A 19,473-nucleotide genomic window follows, 5' to 3' on the forward strand; every position below is an offset into this window, starting at 1 on the left:
GGGTTGCCTTTATATAGGCTTTGTTGGCACCTATTCAATTTGAATAGAAAAGGTATGAAGAAGGGACATACCCTTTCCTTTAAAATAAAGAGACATCATGAAAGGTTTGCACCCTTTCATTCAAATGGAGGTTTGACCATTCCTTTAAAACAAAAAGACACCATAAAAAATTACACCCTTTCATTTAAAATGGAATCTATTTCAATTCACAACTCTCTTTATAAATTTTCCAACACAAACAAGCCGTCCTCTCATGGTTATCAAACAAATCCAAAAACCCACCACCACCGCCACGACAAGCCTTTGCAATCGCTCGAGCGAAACAAAAAACCCATGAAATCATAGTGAGTTTAACAAACAATTCAATAGAGTCGCACCGAGTTTATACCGGTACTGGGTTCCCTACACTAAGCTCTAAAGATAATGATGTAGCCACTACTCTCCCATTCACATACAAACCCTTTTTAGAATCTCTTAAGAAGATAAAACTTGATGCGAAAGAGGTGGTTTTGAGTGTTTTTCCAGTGGAGTGGTTTGGAGAGAAGGGTAATGAGAAGAGGGTGGTTATGGTGATGGGTTTTTACAAAGATGGGTCAGCTAATATATGGGCTAGACCCATTGAGGGCATAACAATTAGAGTTGATCTTGATAAGATGGCCATTGATGAGTACTCTGATTATGAAGTGCTTCCAATGCCAAAAGTTGAGGGAACTGAGTATCAAGCAAAGAAACTCAAGCCTCCATTTGCAGCCCATGTTAATCCTATCAGTGTTGTTCAGCCTGGTGGCCCTAGTTTCAAGATTAATGGGCACGAGATAAGGTTAGTTAATGAAAACAATACATCTACCTCTACACCACCAAAGCCATAAATGAGCAAAAATAGTGAATTTATTATCTTTCATATCCACTTGCATAGTAAATTTTTTATATAGAGAAATTTGACTGTACATAATGATATAATTCAATGTGAACCTTCCACGATAATTTTTATTCATAAAATTAATATTGTCACATTATTTTTATAATATATTTTTTTTTAAGTTGAATTTTTCAGTAACCTACGTGTATATTTCTTAACTATACAGGACTTATGATTATATTAGTTTATTTTGCAAATTATACATTGGCGGTCCTATAATTTGCTATTTGTGTTATGTGGTTTCAGTTATATTAATTTTAGAAGAAATTACAATTTAGTGGAATTCTTAAAAATAATTACAAATTCATGAAAAAATTTAAGATTTTAATTATTAATATTTATAAAATTTATCACTGATTTGTAATTATTTTTTAAAAAATACTATTGATTTGATATTTGCCCTTAATTTTATCTATCAATTGTTTGTCTCTAATTGGTCTAATTGTTGACGTATATTCACTTTGTTTGGTTCTTGTTTTCAAAAAATTGTTTTAAAAAAATTACTTTTTTATTTTTCGTATTTTAATGTTTTCAATGAATTTTTTAAATACACTTAAAAAGTATAATATTTGTGAAAAAAATCATTAAAAAATAATACCAAAAAATACAACAACAACAACAAAAACAAAAATTCAATATATTTTTCGTATTTTTGTATATTTATTAATTTTTTAAAATATTTTTTTACAAATATTTTACTAGTTAGATACATCAAAGTAAGGTGCATCTAAAAAAATAAAAAAAAATTGTTTAAAATTTAAAAATATTCATTAAAAAATACGAAAAATAAAAAATTTAATTTTCAAAAAATTAAATTTACAAAACTAAAACCAAATACATTGATTGATTTTTTTGATTGCCATAATTTCCTATGGCCCAATTGATTTTGAAACATGAGGGATCTCAATTTGTTTCCTTAATAATTGCAGCTGGGCAGATTGGAATTTCCACGTGGACTTTAATGCCCGAGCTGGCATAGTCATTTCACATCCATCAATCTTTGATATTAAGGGCTGGTTTGGCTTATTCTGTATAAGTCAAAAAGTCAAAAAATTACTCTAAAATCTAAAAAGATATCACTATTCACAAAAAAAAAAATTAAAAAATCAATTTTCTTCAAAATCACTATTCACCGAATTGATGTGTGCGGCAGTGCTGCATGCGGCAGTGGAGGAAAAAGAAATGATTGGGTGTGGTTTTTACACACACTGTTGTTCGTCCCGTGGAGGTCATCACGGGTCCCGTTTTAATAATCTGAACCGTTCAATGTGTAGAAATCTTCAAGTACTATATGTCTACAAAAAATCACATTGATCGAATATCGATAACTATATGATCAAATCAGTTATGTACAACAAATGGATGGTGTTATAATTAATGATTGAAAAATAAATAAATCTGATCAGATACCTATCGATATCCGATTAACGTGATTTTTTATAGGTTCATAATGTTCGATGAGTTACACACATTGAACGGTTCAGATTATTAAAATGGGACCCGTGATGACCCCCACGGGCCAAACAAAACCGTCCAGTGCTTTGTACAAAAATTAGCCAATAATTTCCAACCCCAATTCACTCCAGCCGGTTGTACGGCTGGGGCCACCCCTCTCTAATCATCTCTTACACACTTTTTTTATACAATTTTTTAATACACATTTTTCTATAAAAAGTCAAAAAGTTAACCCAAACCTTCATATTTTTTTCTCAACTTTTTTAGTCCAAAAAGACAAAAAATGCACTTTTTTAGGACACCCCAAACCAGCCCTAAAAAAGGTCATTATAGAAGAGTGATGTACAAAGGGCGCCTCTCTGAAGTGTTTGTGCTCTACATGAACCCTTCAAAGGAATGGTATTTGTGTGGATATATTTTCTGAGTATCAACACGTGGCATGATGACGCCGACGTGTCAGCCGAGGTGCCACGTGTCATGGTAGCTGTGCCGAGGTTATCTTGGCGATGCCGAGGTTATCTCCGAAGATATCGGAATTCGAGATAAGCGGATAAGGGACAAAAGTCCTAGATAAAATAGAAAACTTTGCTAAGATAAGGATAAAACTCTTAGGGAGTTTATCTTTATCTCTTGAGGAATCCAAAGTAAGTACTAAATTGGAGTTCATAGAAGTCAAGCTTCTAGTGGGACTAGGATTGAGTAAACTATAAAAGAGAGGCACCCCCATGGGTCTAAGGTATGCAGTTTTATACTCAAGCTTGTGAGTTTAGCACTTGATTATCTTTGAGAGATATACTGACTTGATCGTCAGAGTGCCCCCGGGTGGAAGAGCCACCGCCGGAGCCTTTTCTTTCTGTTGCAGGTTTGCTGAAGCCATCTATTCTGCCAGTATTCTCCAGCTGATTACTAGGCGGGCAGTGTGGTAAGAAAATTACCCACACAATTTGGCGTTGTCTGTGGGAATCTTAGAAGAATAGATGGCCAGTAACGGACAGAGGGAAAACATTAGGGGCGACACTCCTGCTAGGAGTGGCAGACCAATTGACCTTGACGTTGAAAGAGACAACCACAACACAGAAAATCATGACCAGGGCCACGGAGAAAGAGACGTCGGCCATGAGGGCAACACTTCAAAGAAAAGAGACCAAGGCCAGTACTATAACGAAGAAAACCTTCAGGTATGGAGGGATAGGTGCCTACGGAGGGATGAGGAAGTAAAAGACTTGGCAAACAAGTTGGCAGACCTACAGTCAGTGGTCAACTTCATGATGCAAAACAATGTTATGCAGCCACTATACCCGCTGCAAGATACGCCGATGCCAGCGATTAATACCCAGAAGGGAGGAAGAAAAGCAATCCCCGAAGCTCCTCAGCACACTAGGAGTGGAAGCCACTCTCACCGACCTTCCAGGGAAGTCGGACGAGAGGAGCCAAGGCAAGAAGAATCCCGAAGGACACATCACATAAAGGACCCAAGGCCCAAAGAACATCGGAATGTTCAAGGCGAAGCACTCTGCTTTGACACAACCCATGAAGAAAGATCGAAACGGGCCCACCATGAGGCCGAAAGTAGTGTGCCAAAAAGATTAAAGTCCAGAGATAGCCGAGCTCCGGGGAGGAGTAAAAAAGACTTGAGGGACTACTTCAAAAGGAGGCAGCAGAATGTTGAAGCCGAGGTAACTTCCGCAGTTAAGCCGAGAACACCATTCTCGGTGAAACTAGACAAATTTAAAGCACTAAAGAGATTCAGTATGCCAAGGTTCCAAATTTATGATGGTAAGTCAGACTCCAACTTTCATGTTGGACTATACTTGAACTCAATGGTGTTATGCAGTGGGAACGAGCCGTTGCTCTGCAAAGTATTTCCCTCCTCCTTTGGGGAAATTGCATCCGATTGGTTCCATAAACAACCAAAGGGAAGCGTAAAGACATGGGAAGGCCTGGCCGAGATGTTTGCGGCCAGGTTTGTGACGAACAAACTACAGCCCCTGAGGGTCGACGCCCTGATGGCTTTAAGAATCACCAAGGAAGAAGGCCTTAGGGCCTACGCAAAGAGATACTACGAGGTGTTCAATCGAATACCCGAATGCAACCAAGAAGTGGCGGTCGTATCTTTCAAGAACGGCCTCAAATACGAAAGTCTTTGGCAAAAACACTGCCAACAAGCATGGAAGAACTCATGGCAAGAATTGAGAAGTACGCCAGAGCCGAGGAAGATACATCGGGAAACAAAGATATAAAGCAGGAGAAAGCAAACGGCTCGCCGAAGCGAGGCCGAGGTAACAACGGACCATCCAAACAAGAAACAGAATTGAAGGGCAAACAGGCAGTGACGACGGTGTTCCGAATCCCCATCCATAAAGTCCTGGATCAAATACGAAATCAACCCTATTTCAGACCTCCAGCAAGAGCACCAGGGGAATTCATGGGAAGAAACATGGGTAGGCGTTGTGCTTACCACAATGAAGAAGGGCACCCAACCCAGGGTTGCAGAGCCCTAAAAGCACACTTAGAAGACTTGGTAAGGCAAGGCCATCTGAGGGACCTTGTTGATGAGGCCAGGACCAGAGAAGAACAGGCAAGATTGCCTCAAGCACCAGCAGCTCCACCACCTCCAGCATAGCAACCACAGGCAGGAGGACCAAGGATGGTTAATGTGATCCACTCAAGGGTCAACGAGAATGAAGCCAGAGGAGAGACCCAGAGGGTAAGGCATTTACAGCATGTCTACCAAATCGGGGAAAAAAGACCTCGGCCTGAAGAAAGCCAAGGACCAATGATAACCTTCACTGAAGCCAACCTAGATATGGTCCAGCATCCGCATAATGATGCCTTGGTAGTATCCCTCCAGGTTGGGGAATGCCAAGTAAAACGCATCCTAATAGATCAAGGCAGCTCTTGTGACATCATGTACGTCAGATGTTACAAGGAGCTGGGCCTTCATCCTGACGACCTGGAACAATCCAGCAACCCTATGGTCGGCTTCAATGGAACGCCGACATGGCCATTGGGCGCAGCAAGCGTGGAAGTACAAGCTGGTACTAAGAAGATCAAAACAGAATTTATGGTAATTGACACACCCTCACCATATAACATCATCTTGGGAAGACCATGGTTGCATGCAATGAGGGCAGTTCCCTCAACATTGCATCAACTACTACGGTTCCCCACAGAGCATGGAATTGAAGAAGTCAGAGGAGATCAACTGCAGGTAAAAAGTTGCTCCATGGCAGCAACAAAGTCCACTTGCAACATTCGAGAGCCAAAAGAGGCAGAGATTGAAGACTAGGACATGGAGGTCCTAGATGATGTCGGCAAGGAGCCAACCGAAAAGAGTGAAGAAACACTAAAGAAAATCCTAGTCCGGGAGGGCGACGAAGAACGTTTCTTTCTTCTCGGTTCAGGCTTAGCCGAAGAAGAGGAAAGAGAATTGGAAGATTTTTTGAGAACCAACATTGAGGTGTTCGCCTGGACACCTTATGAAATGTCTGGCATTGATCCCGAGGTCACTTGCCATAGACTGAATGTCGACAGGTCGGCAAAACCTGTGATTCAACGAGCCAGAAGACCGACGTTGATACACGTCGAAGCAGTAGAAGAAAAAGTAGACAAACTTCTGGAAGCCAGGGCCATCCGAGAAGTTCACTATCCGACATGGCTATCAAACACAGTGGTAGTGAAAAAGAAGAACGGTAAATGGAGGGTCTGTATAGACTTTACCAGCCTCAACAAAGTCTGCCCCAAAGACAGCTTTCCTCTACCCAAGATTGACCAGCTAGTAGATGCAACTTCAGGGCACGAAAGGATGAGTTTTTTGGATGCATACAGGGGGTACCACCAGATTGCCATATACCCACTAGACGAGGAGATGACTGCGTTCATCACCCCTAAAGGCCTGTACTGTTACAAGGTAATGCCTTTTGGGTTGAAAAACGCAGGAGCAACTTACCAAAGGTTAGTAACAAAAATGTTCAAGCACCTGATTGGCAAAACGGTAGAAGTCTACATCGATGACATGGTCGTGAAGACCAAGGAATCTAAGGGTCATCTTGCCGACCTAAAAGAGGTCTTTGATATACTCAAAACATGCCGGCTCCGACTCAATGCATCAAAATGCGCGTTTGGAGTTAGATCAGGTAAGTTTTTAGGGTATCTGGTAACGAAAAAGGGCATTGAAGCCAGCCCAGACCAAATCAAGGCCATCTTAGAGCTGCAGAGCCCGACGTCGGCAAAACAGGTTCAGATGCTTACTGGAAGGGCCGCAGCCCTAAACAAATTCATCAGCAGAAGCTCAGATAAATGTAGACCCTTCTTCAACCTGATGAAAAAAGCCACAGACTTTCTATGGACAGAAGAATGCGAAGCCGCTCTAACCGACCTAAAGAAGTACTTGACTGCAACTCCGGTTCTTTCCAATCCAGAGCCAGGGGAATAACTGTTTTTGTACTTGGCAGTTTCAGAACACGCAGTAAGTGCAGTACTTATCCGAGAAGAAAAAGGGAAGCAAAAAGCTGTTTATTATGTAAGTAAAACCTTGGCCGATACAGAAACAAGGTATCTACCACTGGAGAAATTAATGCTGGCCTTAGTAATGGCTTCAAAGAAGTTGAACCATTATTTTCAGGTGCACAAGATTGTGGTCCTAACAGAGCACCCACTAAAGTCATTGTTACAACAAGGAGACTTAACAGGAAGGATAGCAAGATGGGCAGTGGCCCTGGGCCAATATGACCTGGAGTTCAGGCCGAGAACAGCAATAAAGGGCCAAGTTTTGGCCGACTTCGTGGCAGAATTCACACCTGAAACCATCGAACATCGGGCTCCGTTGAGCCGAGATGAGCAGTATCCCAGCAAGCAAGGAGAAGCCCAGCCAAAGGCAAAAGAGCAAAGGAATGAAAAACTCAGACCCTGCAGCATCTACATCGGCGATTCGTTCAGACTGTTTGTCGATGGAAGTTCAAACCGTCAAGGAGCGGGGGCAAAAGTACTGCTGATATCTCCAGATGGAGAAATAATAGAACAGTCCATCCGTTTGGGGTTCAAGGCCTCAAACAATGAAGCAGAGTACGAAGCATTAATTGCAGGGCTAAAACTGGCAGCAGCAGCAGAAGCAGATGAGGTAATTATTTTTTGTGATTCACAACTTATTGTTAATCAGTCAACAGGAGAATTTGCAGCCAGAGACGAAAGGATGTCAGCATATGCAAAAGACGCCATCAGATTGGCAGCCCTATTTCAGAACTGTCGACTACTGCAAGTCAGCCGAGATGACAACACCCACGCCGACGCGTTGGCTTACCTGGCAAGTTCAATACAGACTGGAAAAACAAGAACAATTATGATCGACTATATGTCGGGCCCGAGCATAAAACCAGACAGCACAAAGCAGCAAGCAATGTGTGTGGACATGGGGCCAAGCTGGATGGATGCAATTGTTGCATTCCTGAAAGAAGGAAAGTTGCCAGATGATCGTAAGGAGGCACACAAAGTCATATTGAAATCTGCAAGATTCTGTCTGACAGAAGATGGACATCTCTACAGAAGATCCTTCACTGGACCCCTTTTAAGGTACGTACACCCTTTGCAGGTTGCAGATCTCCTATATGAAATTCATGAAGGAATTTGTGGAAGCCATGCTGGGGGCAGATCATTAGCCCACAGGGCCAATACCCAGGGGTATTGGTGGCCCTACATGCAAAAAGATGCCGAAGCGTACGTGAAGAAGTGTGAACAATGCCAAAGGTTTGCACCTTTAATACATCAGCCAGCTGCTGATCTGAACCCAGTATCCAGCCCTTGGCCGTTTGCCCAATGGGGCATGGATCTTATCGGGCAACTTCCCCAGGCAACTGGACAGAGAAAATACTTGCTAGTGGCAACAGATTACTTTACCAAATGGATAGAGGCAGAACCTCTTGCCAAAATCCGAGATGTGGACGTCAAGAACTTTATATGGAAAAACATCATCACCAGATTTGGGATTCCAAGAGCAATAATTGCCGACAACGGAACACAGTTTGACAACAAACTCATCAAGAACTTTTGTGCAAAATTCAAGATCAAAAATTACTTTTCAACACCAAGTTTTCCCCAAAGTAATGGGCAAGCAGAAGCATCCAACAAAGTAATTCTGGATGGAATAAAGAAGAGGCTGCAGGCAGCAAAAGGAAAGTGGGTAGACGAATTGCCCAACGTGCTTTGGGCATATCGGACTACGCCGAGAAGATCAACTGGGGAATCTCCCTTTGCCATGGCTTATGGCACAGAAGCTGTCATCCATTGGAGATCGGCATCCCAGGGATCAGGACCCAGGGAGTAGAGAATGGCACTAACGACATCCTCTTAGCCCGAGATCTGGAACTTTTAGAAGAACGAAGAGAAAAGGCTGCAATTCAGCTAGCAGTATACTAGCAACAACTTGCTAGAGCTTACAACAAAAAGGTCAATCCAAGAGATTTTTAAGTCGGCAACCTAGTCTTGAGAAAAGTCGTCGGCAACAAAAAGGATCCTAGAGAGGGAAAGCTTGGCCCAAACTGGGAAGGACCCTACAGAATTACTTCGGTATTAGGCAATGGAGCCTATCGGCTTGAAGATAACGAGGGCAAAGCACTGCCAAGACCTTGGAACACTTGTAATTTAAAATTCTTCTATTATTAGATGTACAGTATTTTTTGCCGATGTCTTTAATAAAGTTTTTTCAAGAGTTCTTTCAACACATATGACTGATAAAATTACATACTGATGTTTTTGGAGACATGAATAATGAGAACCCAAGTAGAACTCAGGTTCACATTGGGGGCAGGAAGAAGAAGAATGCGTTTACCACTTGTTGAAATTTGTAGCAATTTACAAGTTGGTTAAACCAAGATAATGTTTAAAACTGAAATTAGACCGAGATGATGCTTAACCGAAGTTAAGCCGAGATAATTCCTTAATTCACTTGTTGAAATTTGTAGCAATTTACAAGTTGGAATTAAGCTGATTCTTTAATTCACTTGTTGAAATTTGTAGCAATTTACAAGTTGGAATTAAGCTGATTCCTTGTCTTCACTTGTTGAAATTTGTAGCAATTTACAAGTTGGAGTCAAGCTGATTCCTTGTCTTCACTTGTTGAAATTTGTAGCAATTTACAAGATGGAGTCAAGCTGATTCCTTGTCTTCACTTGTTGAAATTTGTAGCAATTTACAAGTTGGAGTCAAGCTGATTCCTTAATTCACTTGTTGAAATTTGTAGCAATTTACAAGATGGAGTCAAGCTGATTCCTTGTCTTCACTTGTTGAAATTTGTAGCAATTTACAAGTTGGAGTCAAGCTGATTCCTTAATTCACTTGTTGAAATTTGTAGCAATTTACAAGTTGAAATTAAGCTGATTCCTTGTCTTCACTTGTTGAAATTTGTAGCAATTTACAAGTTGGAGTCAAGCTGATTCCTTGTCTTCACTTGTTGAAATTTGTAGCAATTTACAAGTTGGAGTCAAGCTTATTCCTTAATTCACTTGTTGAAATTTGTAGCAATTTACAAGTTGAAATTAAGCTGATTCCTTATCTTCACTTGTTGAAATTTGTAGCAATTTACAAGTCAAAGTGAAGCCGAGGTTATAGTTTGTAGCTTATAGCAATCTACAGGTTGATCCAACCAAAGAAGATGCTTAACACTTGTTGAAATTTGTAGCAATTTACAAGATAATGTTAAGCCGACATGTGATCATCCGTCGATATTTACAGCAATTTGCAGGTTGAAATAAAAGCTAAGTATATTGTTCAAACACATGTTTAAATTTGCAGCAATTTACAAGTAAATCATTATTTAACACTTGTTATAACTTGAGAACAGTTTACAGTATATGTTAACACTTATTGAAATTTGTAGCAATTTACAAGTAGGTTAGACCGAGATCACTGTTTAAACACTTGTTGGAATTTATGAAAAGTTTACAGGTCTGTATCTTGCCGAAGTAAAACGTTATTGTACCCGAGGTACGTAACCCCGAGAAGATTGCACAAAGGAGGCAAAAGGGAAAAGCATGCAAAATATTCCAAGTATAGAGTCATACAGACGCAATTGAGAGAAATTAAAAATTAAAGCATCCAGACGAAAATAGTTGCAATTGTATACAAAGAAGGCATTACGGCCAACCAGAAATAAAGTTGTATTCAACAGAAGCAGAAGATACATCAGCTAAAGAGCTTACATTGCTTTAAAACCAAAGATACAAAAAAGCTTATATTATCCAAAGAAACAAAAAGAGTACGGAAGACATCCAAAGTTATGATTCTTCAGTTTCAGGAGCGATTTGGGCCTGGACCTCGGCAGATTCCTGGGGAACTACTTCGGTAGCCTTCTCTGCAGCCAGCTCGGCATCAATCTCTGCAAGCATTTTGTTAAGACTTCTTTCAGCTAGGAGAAAGTCGGATGATAATATCCTTGTAACAACTTCCCTAGGCGCCTCCCCAACCTCATCACCCTCTTCATCCAAAGTTAAGTCCATGACTTGCTCAGTTGAAGGAGGGGACTTGGCCTCAGTAGCATCCTTGGATTTCCTCACCAAGGCCTTATCTTCATTATTATCTTCATCCTCAGCCTCAGATTCTGCCTCATCTTCAGCTTGACTTGAAGATGGAGCAGGAGGAGGGAATGGGAGCGGAATAGCTTCAGCCTTGTGCAGAGGAGAATCTTCAGGAACATTGAGCTTTTTGGCCAAGGACATCCAACCAAGGGAAAAGCCCCTGTTGCATGCTTGCCTAACTTGCAGTTTGTAGTCCTCAGCAACATCGGCCATTCCTTAGGCGTAAGCTTTTTCATTGGCTTCAGTAATGTCGGCGTTTTTAGTGGCCAGGACCTGCTCGAGCTCCTTTTCGGCTTGAGCTTTTTTTACCTCGGTATCTTTCTTCTCGGCCTCAGCAACTTTTTTGATGGCTTCAGCAGACTCCGTTTTTTCTTCGGCCATTTGTTGGGCCTTAGTGGCAACCTCGGCCTGATCTTCTAGGTTCTTCATCTTTGTCAGAATAACTTTGTTCTCCTTTTTAGGGCAGAAACCTCCCTCTTCATGTCGGCCAATCTTTGTCTATTTTCAAAAGATTGCATTGAAAACGAATGGGCGTGCTGGATGGCCTGAAAGAAAACAGAAGTGTTAGAAAATCTTCTAAGTATGAAGCAGAAAGAAAAGTCAAAACAAGAAACACTTACTTGAACGGAGTGCTGGAGCATTAGCGCATAGTTCTCATACTCGCTGTACCCAACATTTCACTCCAGATCTCTTGGAAGAAGAAGAGCAGTACTGAGGGCGACACCGACATTAATATCGTCGGCACTCTCAGTTGACAAAATTGGCCTATCCTCCAAAGTCAACTTTGGGGCCCAGGGGACATCGGGTTTCTCGGACCCCGAAGTAGTAGCTGAGGCAGACCTCGGCTTCTTTGATTGGGTGGACTCGGAGGGCTGGGTCTCGGCAGACCTTTTTAAAGGAGCAGAAGAAGTCTTATTACTCTCAGCCAGTTTTGAGATAGGCAAAGTATCCTCAGTCTCAACCTCAATAGCCTTGGCCTTAGGCTGGGCCTTCTTGATTCTTCTTGGCTTCGGTGGGGGCATTGGTTAGGTTGGTACAGCATCAGCATCAGTCGGGAGGTCGGCTAGGAGATTTTGGGCAATTGGTTTTGCGCGACCTATTTCAGCAGTTTTGACAAGGCGTCGCCGACGTTTTCTTTCTGGTATTGGGATCAAGTATGGGGCCGAAGTGGATGGTTGATTGATTGGGTCAGATGTGGACTCTTGATCTGTTCGGGATGAAGAAGCGGTTATAGTTGTGGCAGTAGGTGGAGAGAGGCTCTTCTTCTTTTTCTTCGGGACGTCGGGCAATGCGGATTTGTATGTCGGAATAAAGTTTAGTAATAATGGAGCTTTGCGCTTGTGGATTGGAAGATCAAGGAGCTTCTTTAAATCTTTTCCTGGGAAGTACGATTGGCAAAAGTTTTTTGGTGGCTGATGAAGATCTGCAGAACAAACAGGCATTAGAAGCAGACACAGTTTTAAAGACTTAGAAATAACTAAGTATTGATGCTGGGCTCTTACCCTTGCTCTCTTTAACTGTTCGAGGAAGAGGGTAGAGGTGAACATCTTCGTCTGGACCAAATTCCCAATTTCCCGAAGCAATGACAAAGTCATCCCTGGCTCCCTTGTTGGAGTCCGGGAGGTCGGCTACAATTTTGAATTCAGTAGACCTCGGCTTGAGGTAGTAGACGAAACCTCTTTCCTTCAAGTTAAGGGGGCACATGGTATAACAATATTGTACATCGGCAAGGGTGATTCTAACATTTTCCTGCCTAGTTAGGGCTATGATACCATTAATCACTCGATAGAAGTTGATGGTAAGTTGCATGGGGTTCAACTTATAGAAGTGGAGAACCTCGCAAAAAAGGGGATTGAGTGGAAGCCGGAGTCCGCACTCAGTAAAAGCTACTATAGGAAAGGGCATTGAATTATCCATGGGCATGATAGAGTCATTATCTTCAGCCAGCCTCAGGTGGACATCGGCAGGAATGGAAAATTCTTGCCTAAAAAATTCAAGTTTAGTTGGGGTGTTTACCCGGTGTCTCCACATACCCATTACGTCGGCCTAAACAAAGAAGGCTGTGTTTCAAAAGATAGGTGTTTCAGAAGGGTTGCTAGAACCTCGGTTTCAAACCTGGGTAAGGATTAATAAGGTTTGTTTCAGTTTTTCCTAAAGATTGAAGGTTCTACAGACAAATCTGAAACCTAAAACTATAAAGACGAAGATCGAGGGCACAGATCTAGTAAAGACACAAAAAACAGAGAACAAAAGCGACGTTTCAGAAACAAGAACAGGGATGGGCTATCAAGAACACGAAGAATACAATGGGTTAAGGGCCAAGAACAGTGGTAAAACAGTGCAAGTGTTCATGGCATGTGAAAAATCATGAAATAAGACGCATTCAGGTGAATGATTCACAAATAATGCTTAAGAAGAACAGTAATAGCAAGAAACTTCAGAAACAATCAAGAATTAGAAAAAGAGGGTAAGGGGGCCAGTTGCTTACCGGATAAAATGAAGCCGGAGCGATATTCGCCGAGATCAGACAACAGTTGTAACAGTGGCAAAAGCTTCACGGGAATGGAAGAATAAAGACGGTCGCAGAATTTGGGGCTTAGAGCAATGGCAGATTCGAAGAATGCTAGAGCTTTTAGAGAGAGAAAAAGCAAGAAATCAGAATGCAAAAAGTGGAGAAAGGAAGAGGGAAAGAAAAGTTTTGTAAAAAACTTGAAATGGTGGCAAAAAACGGCATTTATTACACTTGAAGGAACGCGTGCGTCAGATGGCGCAGACGGATGGAAGACGGCTTGCAGGCGCGTCGCGGACACGGGCCAATAAGGATGTAATGCATGAAAAAAAACGGATGAAAAGTGATGTATGACAGCTCGTACGCATAAAGGGATTCATTTGAAGTTCTTATTCTCCGATGAAGACATGTGGGCCTAAAAGATCTCGGCCAAAGAGCTCTTACGCCGAGGGAATAGAAGAAAATACGGATATAGGTTCCATCACCTCAGAATGTCGAGGTAATAGAACCTAGGGGGCAGTTGTGGGGATATATTTTCTGAGTACCAACACGTGGCATGATGACGCCGACATGTCAGCCGAGGTGCCACGTGTCGTGGTAGCTGTGCCGAGGTTATCTCTGAAGATATCGGAATCCGAGATAAGCGGATAAGGGACAAAAGTCCTAGATAAAAGAGAAAACTTTGCTAAGATAAAGATAAACTCCCTAAGAGTTTTATCCTTAGGGAGTTTATCTTTATCTCTTGAGGAATCCAAAGTAAGTATTAAATTGGACTCCATAGAAGTCAGGCTTCTAGTGGGACTAGGATTGAGTAAACTATAAAAGAGAGGTACCCCCATGGGTCTAAAGTACGCAGTTTTATACTCAAGCTTGTGAGTTTAGCACTTGATTATCTTTGAGAGATATACTGACTTGATCGTCGGAGTGTCCCCGGATGGAAGAGCCACCGCCGAAGCCTTTTCTTTCTGTTGCAGGTTTGCTGAAGCCATCTATTCTGCTAGTATTCTCCAGCTGATTACTAGACGGACAGTGTGGTAAGAAAATTACCCACACAGTACTACAAGACCTATTTTGATGCTGGGGAATTTGGGTTTGGCTCCTCAACTATTTCACTTCAACCTCACACTGATTGCCCTCCAAATGCCGTCTTTATGGATCGGTACTATGCCAATCAAGATGGAACCCCAGTGAAAATTTCAAATGTGTTTTGTGTGTTTGAACGCTATAGTGGTGATGTTGCTTGGCGCCACACTGAGGTTTCTATTCCTAACGAAGAGGTAACTCTTTTTTGGTGCAAATTAATTATATCAATAGTACCTATATTTTTCTCGTTATGTCATTTTAATTTTTGTAATTTTAATTAGCTTAATTTTTTTTTTTTTAATTTTAGATTTTGTACCAACGTCTAATTGATAATGTCGATTAGGATTTTTAATGGAATATGGTAATTGAGTTAGTGAAGATTAATTCATTGAGTTTAATAAGTTTATAATTTTACCTATAAAACCATTAGATATGCCGTTTACGCGAAATTTTTTTTAAAAAAAATTATAATTAATGAACAAAATTGAGATAAAATTATAAATTTATAGTTAAAATCGAGACAATTAAAATTATATGGACCAAAATAATATAAAGATCAAAATATAAAGACTAACGATAATTTTTTTTTTTTTTTTTTGGAAGAGGGAAAAAGATAGATGACCCTACACATGAATGTAGCGCCTATTTATTTATTTATTTATTTTGGTAGAGATCTATGAATTGTTTCTCGACGGTCCACTTTGCAGATGATGATTTGATTTTGCAGATAGTAGGCGTTAGGCCAGAGATTAGCTTGGTAGTTCGGTCCGCAACAGTGGTTGGTAACTACGACTACATCATGGATTGGGAGTTCAAGCAAAGTGCTCCATCAAAGTTTGGGTAAGAAATTTCTAGTGTCAATTAGGGTGATAATTACAATTAAATTAAAAAATAATACATACAATTAAATTTATATATTTAAACTTTAAACGAAATAATTTTATTTATAAGATTAATGAGATATATGAACATAATTTTTGTACAGAATTTTAATATAAAAAGATGTGATCTCTTATAATTTTTTTATTCCAAATCAAAATTCTTATCACTTTGACTCATATTTCAAAACATGTGTAAATATTCTATTTGTAATGCAATTTTTGTCATTGCACGGGTGGGCACACGACTACGATGGAATTCTCAACTCACCTTATAATTTTTGACTAGATGGGTCTTTTTGTTTTAAAGTGATAAGATTAAGACTTCTCACATTTATATGAATTTTATATATAATTTTGGGCGAATTACATTACCAATTCCTATGGTTTGAGACTCATATTATTTTGGTCTCTGACATTTTAATTATAATATATTTGACCATGAATATTGTTTTGAATAAGGACAATTGAAGATATTATTGCTTAATTTCAAGAGCAAATTTAATAAAATATAAACTAATTTGACAAAAATAAATATCAAAAAAAATTAAAAAATTTTAAAAATAATTTCTATCCATCAAAGATAAAATTATGTAAAAATGATAAATCTTTTAGACATTTTTTTATTTTTTTAACCAAATTAATTTTTACTATGTGTTTGGATGATAATCATGTAATGGATGGTTGTTAGACTTTTAATGTGTAATCGATATATTTAATATATGGAATATTTTAGTTTTAGATTTTTAATTTAATGGATTGATTTAATAATAATATCAAAATTATCACCATATTTGACTTTTAAAAAAATAGAAACTAATTTAATGAAAATAAAAACAACCAACCATTACATGATCATCATCCAAACACATAATAAAAGTTAACTTCGTAAAAAAAAATGTCAAAATTTTGTCAATTTTACATAATTTTGTCTTTAGTGGGTAGAAATAATTTATAAATATTCAAAAATATTTTTTTGACATTTGTTTTTGCAAATTAGTTTATATTTTATCAAATTGATGACTTTGCCTTTGAAATTGAGCAATGGTATCTTCAATTGTTCTTATTTGGAATAAGATTTAAAATTCAAGATTAAATGTGTCAGAATTAAAAAGTCAGAGACCAAAATGACATAGGGACCAAACTATAGGGACCCATCAGTGTAATTTGCCCTATAATTTTTATGTTAAAAAAATAAAAAATAAAAAATAAAATTCTATATGAATATCATTTTTTCATGTTTAATTAACGTTTTTTTTTTTATAAATATTTTTAGATAGTGTGTTTAATTAATGTTGAACATACTTCTTTTGCCATTGAAAGATAATAACACATTCCCTTTTATTTTGGTATTCTATTTTTCTAGGCGAGCTTAAGTGGTATAATAGAAGCCAAAGCTTCATTCTACGCCAATGCGCAAGAGATTGGCTTCGTTTGGGAAGTGGCTATTTTTTAGATTTTTTGGCTATTTAACTATTTTAGTAGGCTATTTTAGTTTTTGTGTTTGGGAAGATATGATGAATTTTAATTTGAGTTGTTGTATAGAAAAATGTGTTTGAAATGATGTTTAAATTGAAATGACAAATTTGTCCCTCACTTTATTTTTTTCGAAATTACTATGTAGGGGTAATATTGTAATTGCACCTGTTTGCAGCCTACACTGTTGGTGGCAGTGTAGGCTGCGTGCTGCAGCAGCCGAATCATTTGACTTATTTTATTTTTTTTTTTGAAAATCATGCACAGGTGAGCTTTTTGGCTATTTTCTCAAATGTGGCTAAAATAGCCTAACCCAAGGCTTCCCAAACACCCCCATTAAAGAGGATGTTTATGGCACACTTGTAGCAGAAAACACCATTGCCACAAACCATGACCATTTCCTCACATACTATCTTGACCTCGATATTGATGGTGGAGAGAATTCCTTTGTCAAAGCCAAGATGAAGACGATGAAAACAGATGCACTACAAAAAAAAATTATTTTTTGCGACGACAAAATGCCGTCGCAAATAATCTAAACGCCGCCTCAAAAACTATTTGTGACGGTAAATTTTCTTTTTGCGACGGCAAGTGGGGGCCGCAACAAGGGGGGTTGCAAAAGACTTTTAGAGACGGCAAGTGCCGTCGCCACTATTTTTGCGATGGGAATATTTCTTTTTTGCGACGACATATTTCTGTCGCCGATAATGGATGAAGATCTGGGCTTTTTTGCGACGGCACAAGCTTTCCGTCGCTAAAATAGGTTTTTGCGACAGTAAAATTCCGTCGCAAAAAATGTCGGCGCTAATGACTATTAGCGACGGCAATTGTACCGTCGCTAAAGCCTTGTTTCTCAAATAAATTCCATACCTTTTGCGACAGTATGGCTGCCGTCGCAAAAAGCCTGGCACAATTTTTTTTCTTTTTTTTTTTTGCGACGGGGTGTTCTGCCGTCTCAAAAAAATTTTAAAAAAAAATCCTGTTTTACAATTATTTAAAATATAAAAATAACCTGTAATGTTGGCAAATGATATAATAATATAAATACATAAATTAAATAACTAATGTTGGCAAATGAAAAATAGCTAAAAAAAAATCGAAAAATTACATAATAATATAAATCCATACATAAACAAAAGTTGGCAAATGATGAAAATTCATAATGTTGGTCACATAATACATACATAATGTTGGTCACAAATTTAAATAACATAAATCAAAATCAAAACCAAAAGTTTTCGTCTTGATTCTTTCGTGAGTTACAAAAACAGAAGTTGGTCATAATCTTTACACGCCCACATTCCACACGAAGCAAACTGCTACTCAGGAAATATTTGAAAAAAAAATAAAAATAATTAATAACAATATAATAGTGTCAATATTTTAATTACAGAAAAATATAAAAAAATTAACTACTATATAATTAGAAAGATAGTTTAGTAAATAATTTTGACTAGCCTAAAGTGAAATTCGGCTCTAACTCCCAAACTGGGAATCCGATTCGAGCCCCGTCTTCTCCCACAAGTCTCTCGTGCCTAGGCGGTCGTGTGTGCCAAGTTTCGTGCTAAACCGACGCCGTTTGGTGACTTTGGAGCGTTAACTCCTCGAATTCAAGTTTCTTAAAGAACTAGTTTGCCTAAAGTGAAATCCGACTCTAACTCCCAAACCGGGAACCCGATTCGAGCCCCGTCTTCTCCCACAAGTCTCTCGTGCCTAGGTGGTCGTGTGTGCCAAGTTTCATGCTAAACCAACGCCGTTTAGTGATTTTGGGGGCGTTAACTCCTCGAATTCAAATTTCTTAAGGAACTAGTTTGCCTAAAGTGAAATCTGACTCTAACTCCCAAACCGGGAACCCGATTCGAGCCCCGTCTTCTCCCACAACTCTCTCGTGCCTAGGCAGTCGTGTGTGCCAAGTTTCGTGCTAAACCAACGCCGTTTGGTGATTTTGGGGCGTTAACACCTCGAATTCAAGTTTCTTAAGAAACTAGTTTGCCTAAAGTGAAATCCGGCTCTTACTCCCAAACCGGGAACCCGATTCGAGCCCTGTCTTCTCCCACAAGTCTCTCGTGCCTAGGCGGTTGTGTGTGCCAAGTTTTGTGCTAAACCGACGCCGTTTGGTGATTTTGGGGCGTTAACTCCTCGAATTCAAGTTTCTTAAGGAACTAGTTTGCCCAAAGTGAAATCCGGCTCTAACTCCCAAACCGGGAACTCAATTCGAGCCCCGTCTTCTCCCACAAGTCTCTCGTGCCTAGGCGGTCGTGTGTGCCAAGTTTTGTACTAAACCGACGCTGTTTGGTGATTTTGGGGCGTTAACACCTCGAATTCAAGTTTCTTAAGGAACTAGTTCGCCTAAAGTGAAATCCGGCTCTAACTCCCAAACCGGAAACCCGATTCGAGCCCCGTCTTCTCCCACAAGTCTCTCGTACCTAGGCGGTCGTGTGTGTCAAGTTTCGTGCTAAACCGACGCCGTTTGGTGATTTTGGAGCGTTAACTCCTCGAATTCAAGTTTCTTAAAGAACTAGTTTGCCTAAAGTGAAATCCGGCTATAACTCCCAAATCGGTAACCCGATTCGAGCCCCGTCTTCT

At 39.6% G+C, this 19,473-nt stretch overlaps 1 protein-coding gene across 1 annotated transcript in view; it reads left to right on the forward strand.

Annotated features, from left to right (window-relative positions):
• Positions 1–19,473, forward strand: part of LOC114305750 (amine oxidase [copper-containing] alpha 3, peroxisomal-like) — a 62,059-nt gene that overhangs the window by 32,147 nt on the left and 10,439 nt on the right. Inside the window, exons 5-10 of the mRNA XM_082876820.1 lie at positions 370–820; positions 1,849–1,931; positions 2,698–2,770; positions 14,502–14,727; positions 15,261–15,373; positions 17,195–17,363. Of these exons, the coding sequence (XP_082732946.1) occupies positions 370–820; positions 1,849–1,931; positions 2,698–2,770; positions 14,502–14,727; positions 15,261–15,373; positions 17,195–17,363 (1,115 nt within the window). The remainder of the gene's footprint in view (positions 1–369; positions 821–1,848; positions 1,932–2,697; positions 2,771–14,501; positions 14,728–15,260; positions 15,374–17,194; positions 17,364–19,473) is intronic.

This window comes from Camellia sinensis, chromosome 6 (assembly GCF_055761805.1).
Source record: "Camellia sinensis isolate YWXY chromosome 6, ASM5576180v1, whole genome shotgun sequence".
NCBI classification, from domain to species: domain Eukaryota; kingdom Viridiplantae; phylum Streptophyta; class Magnoliopsida; order Ericales; family Theaceae; genus Camellia; species Camellia sinensis.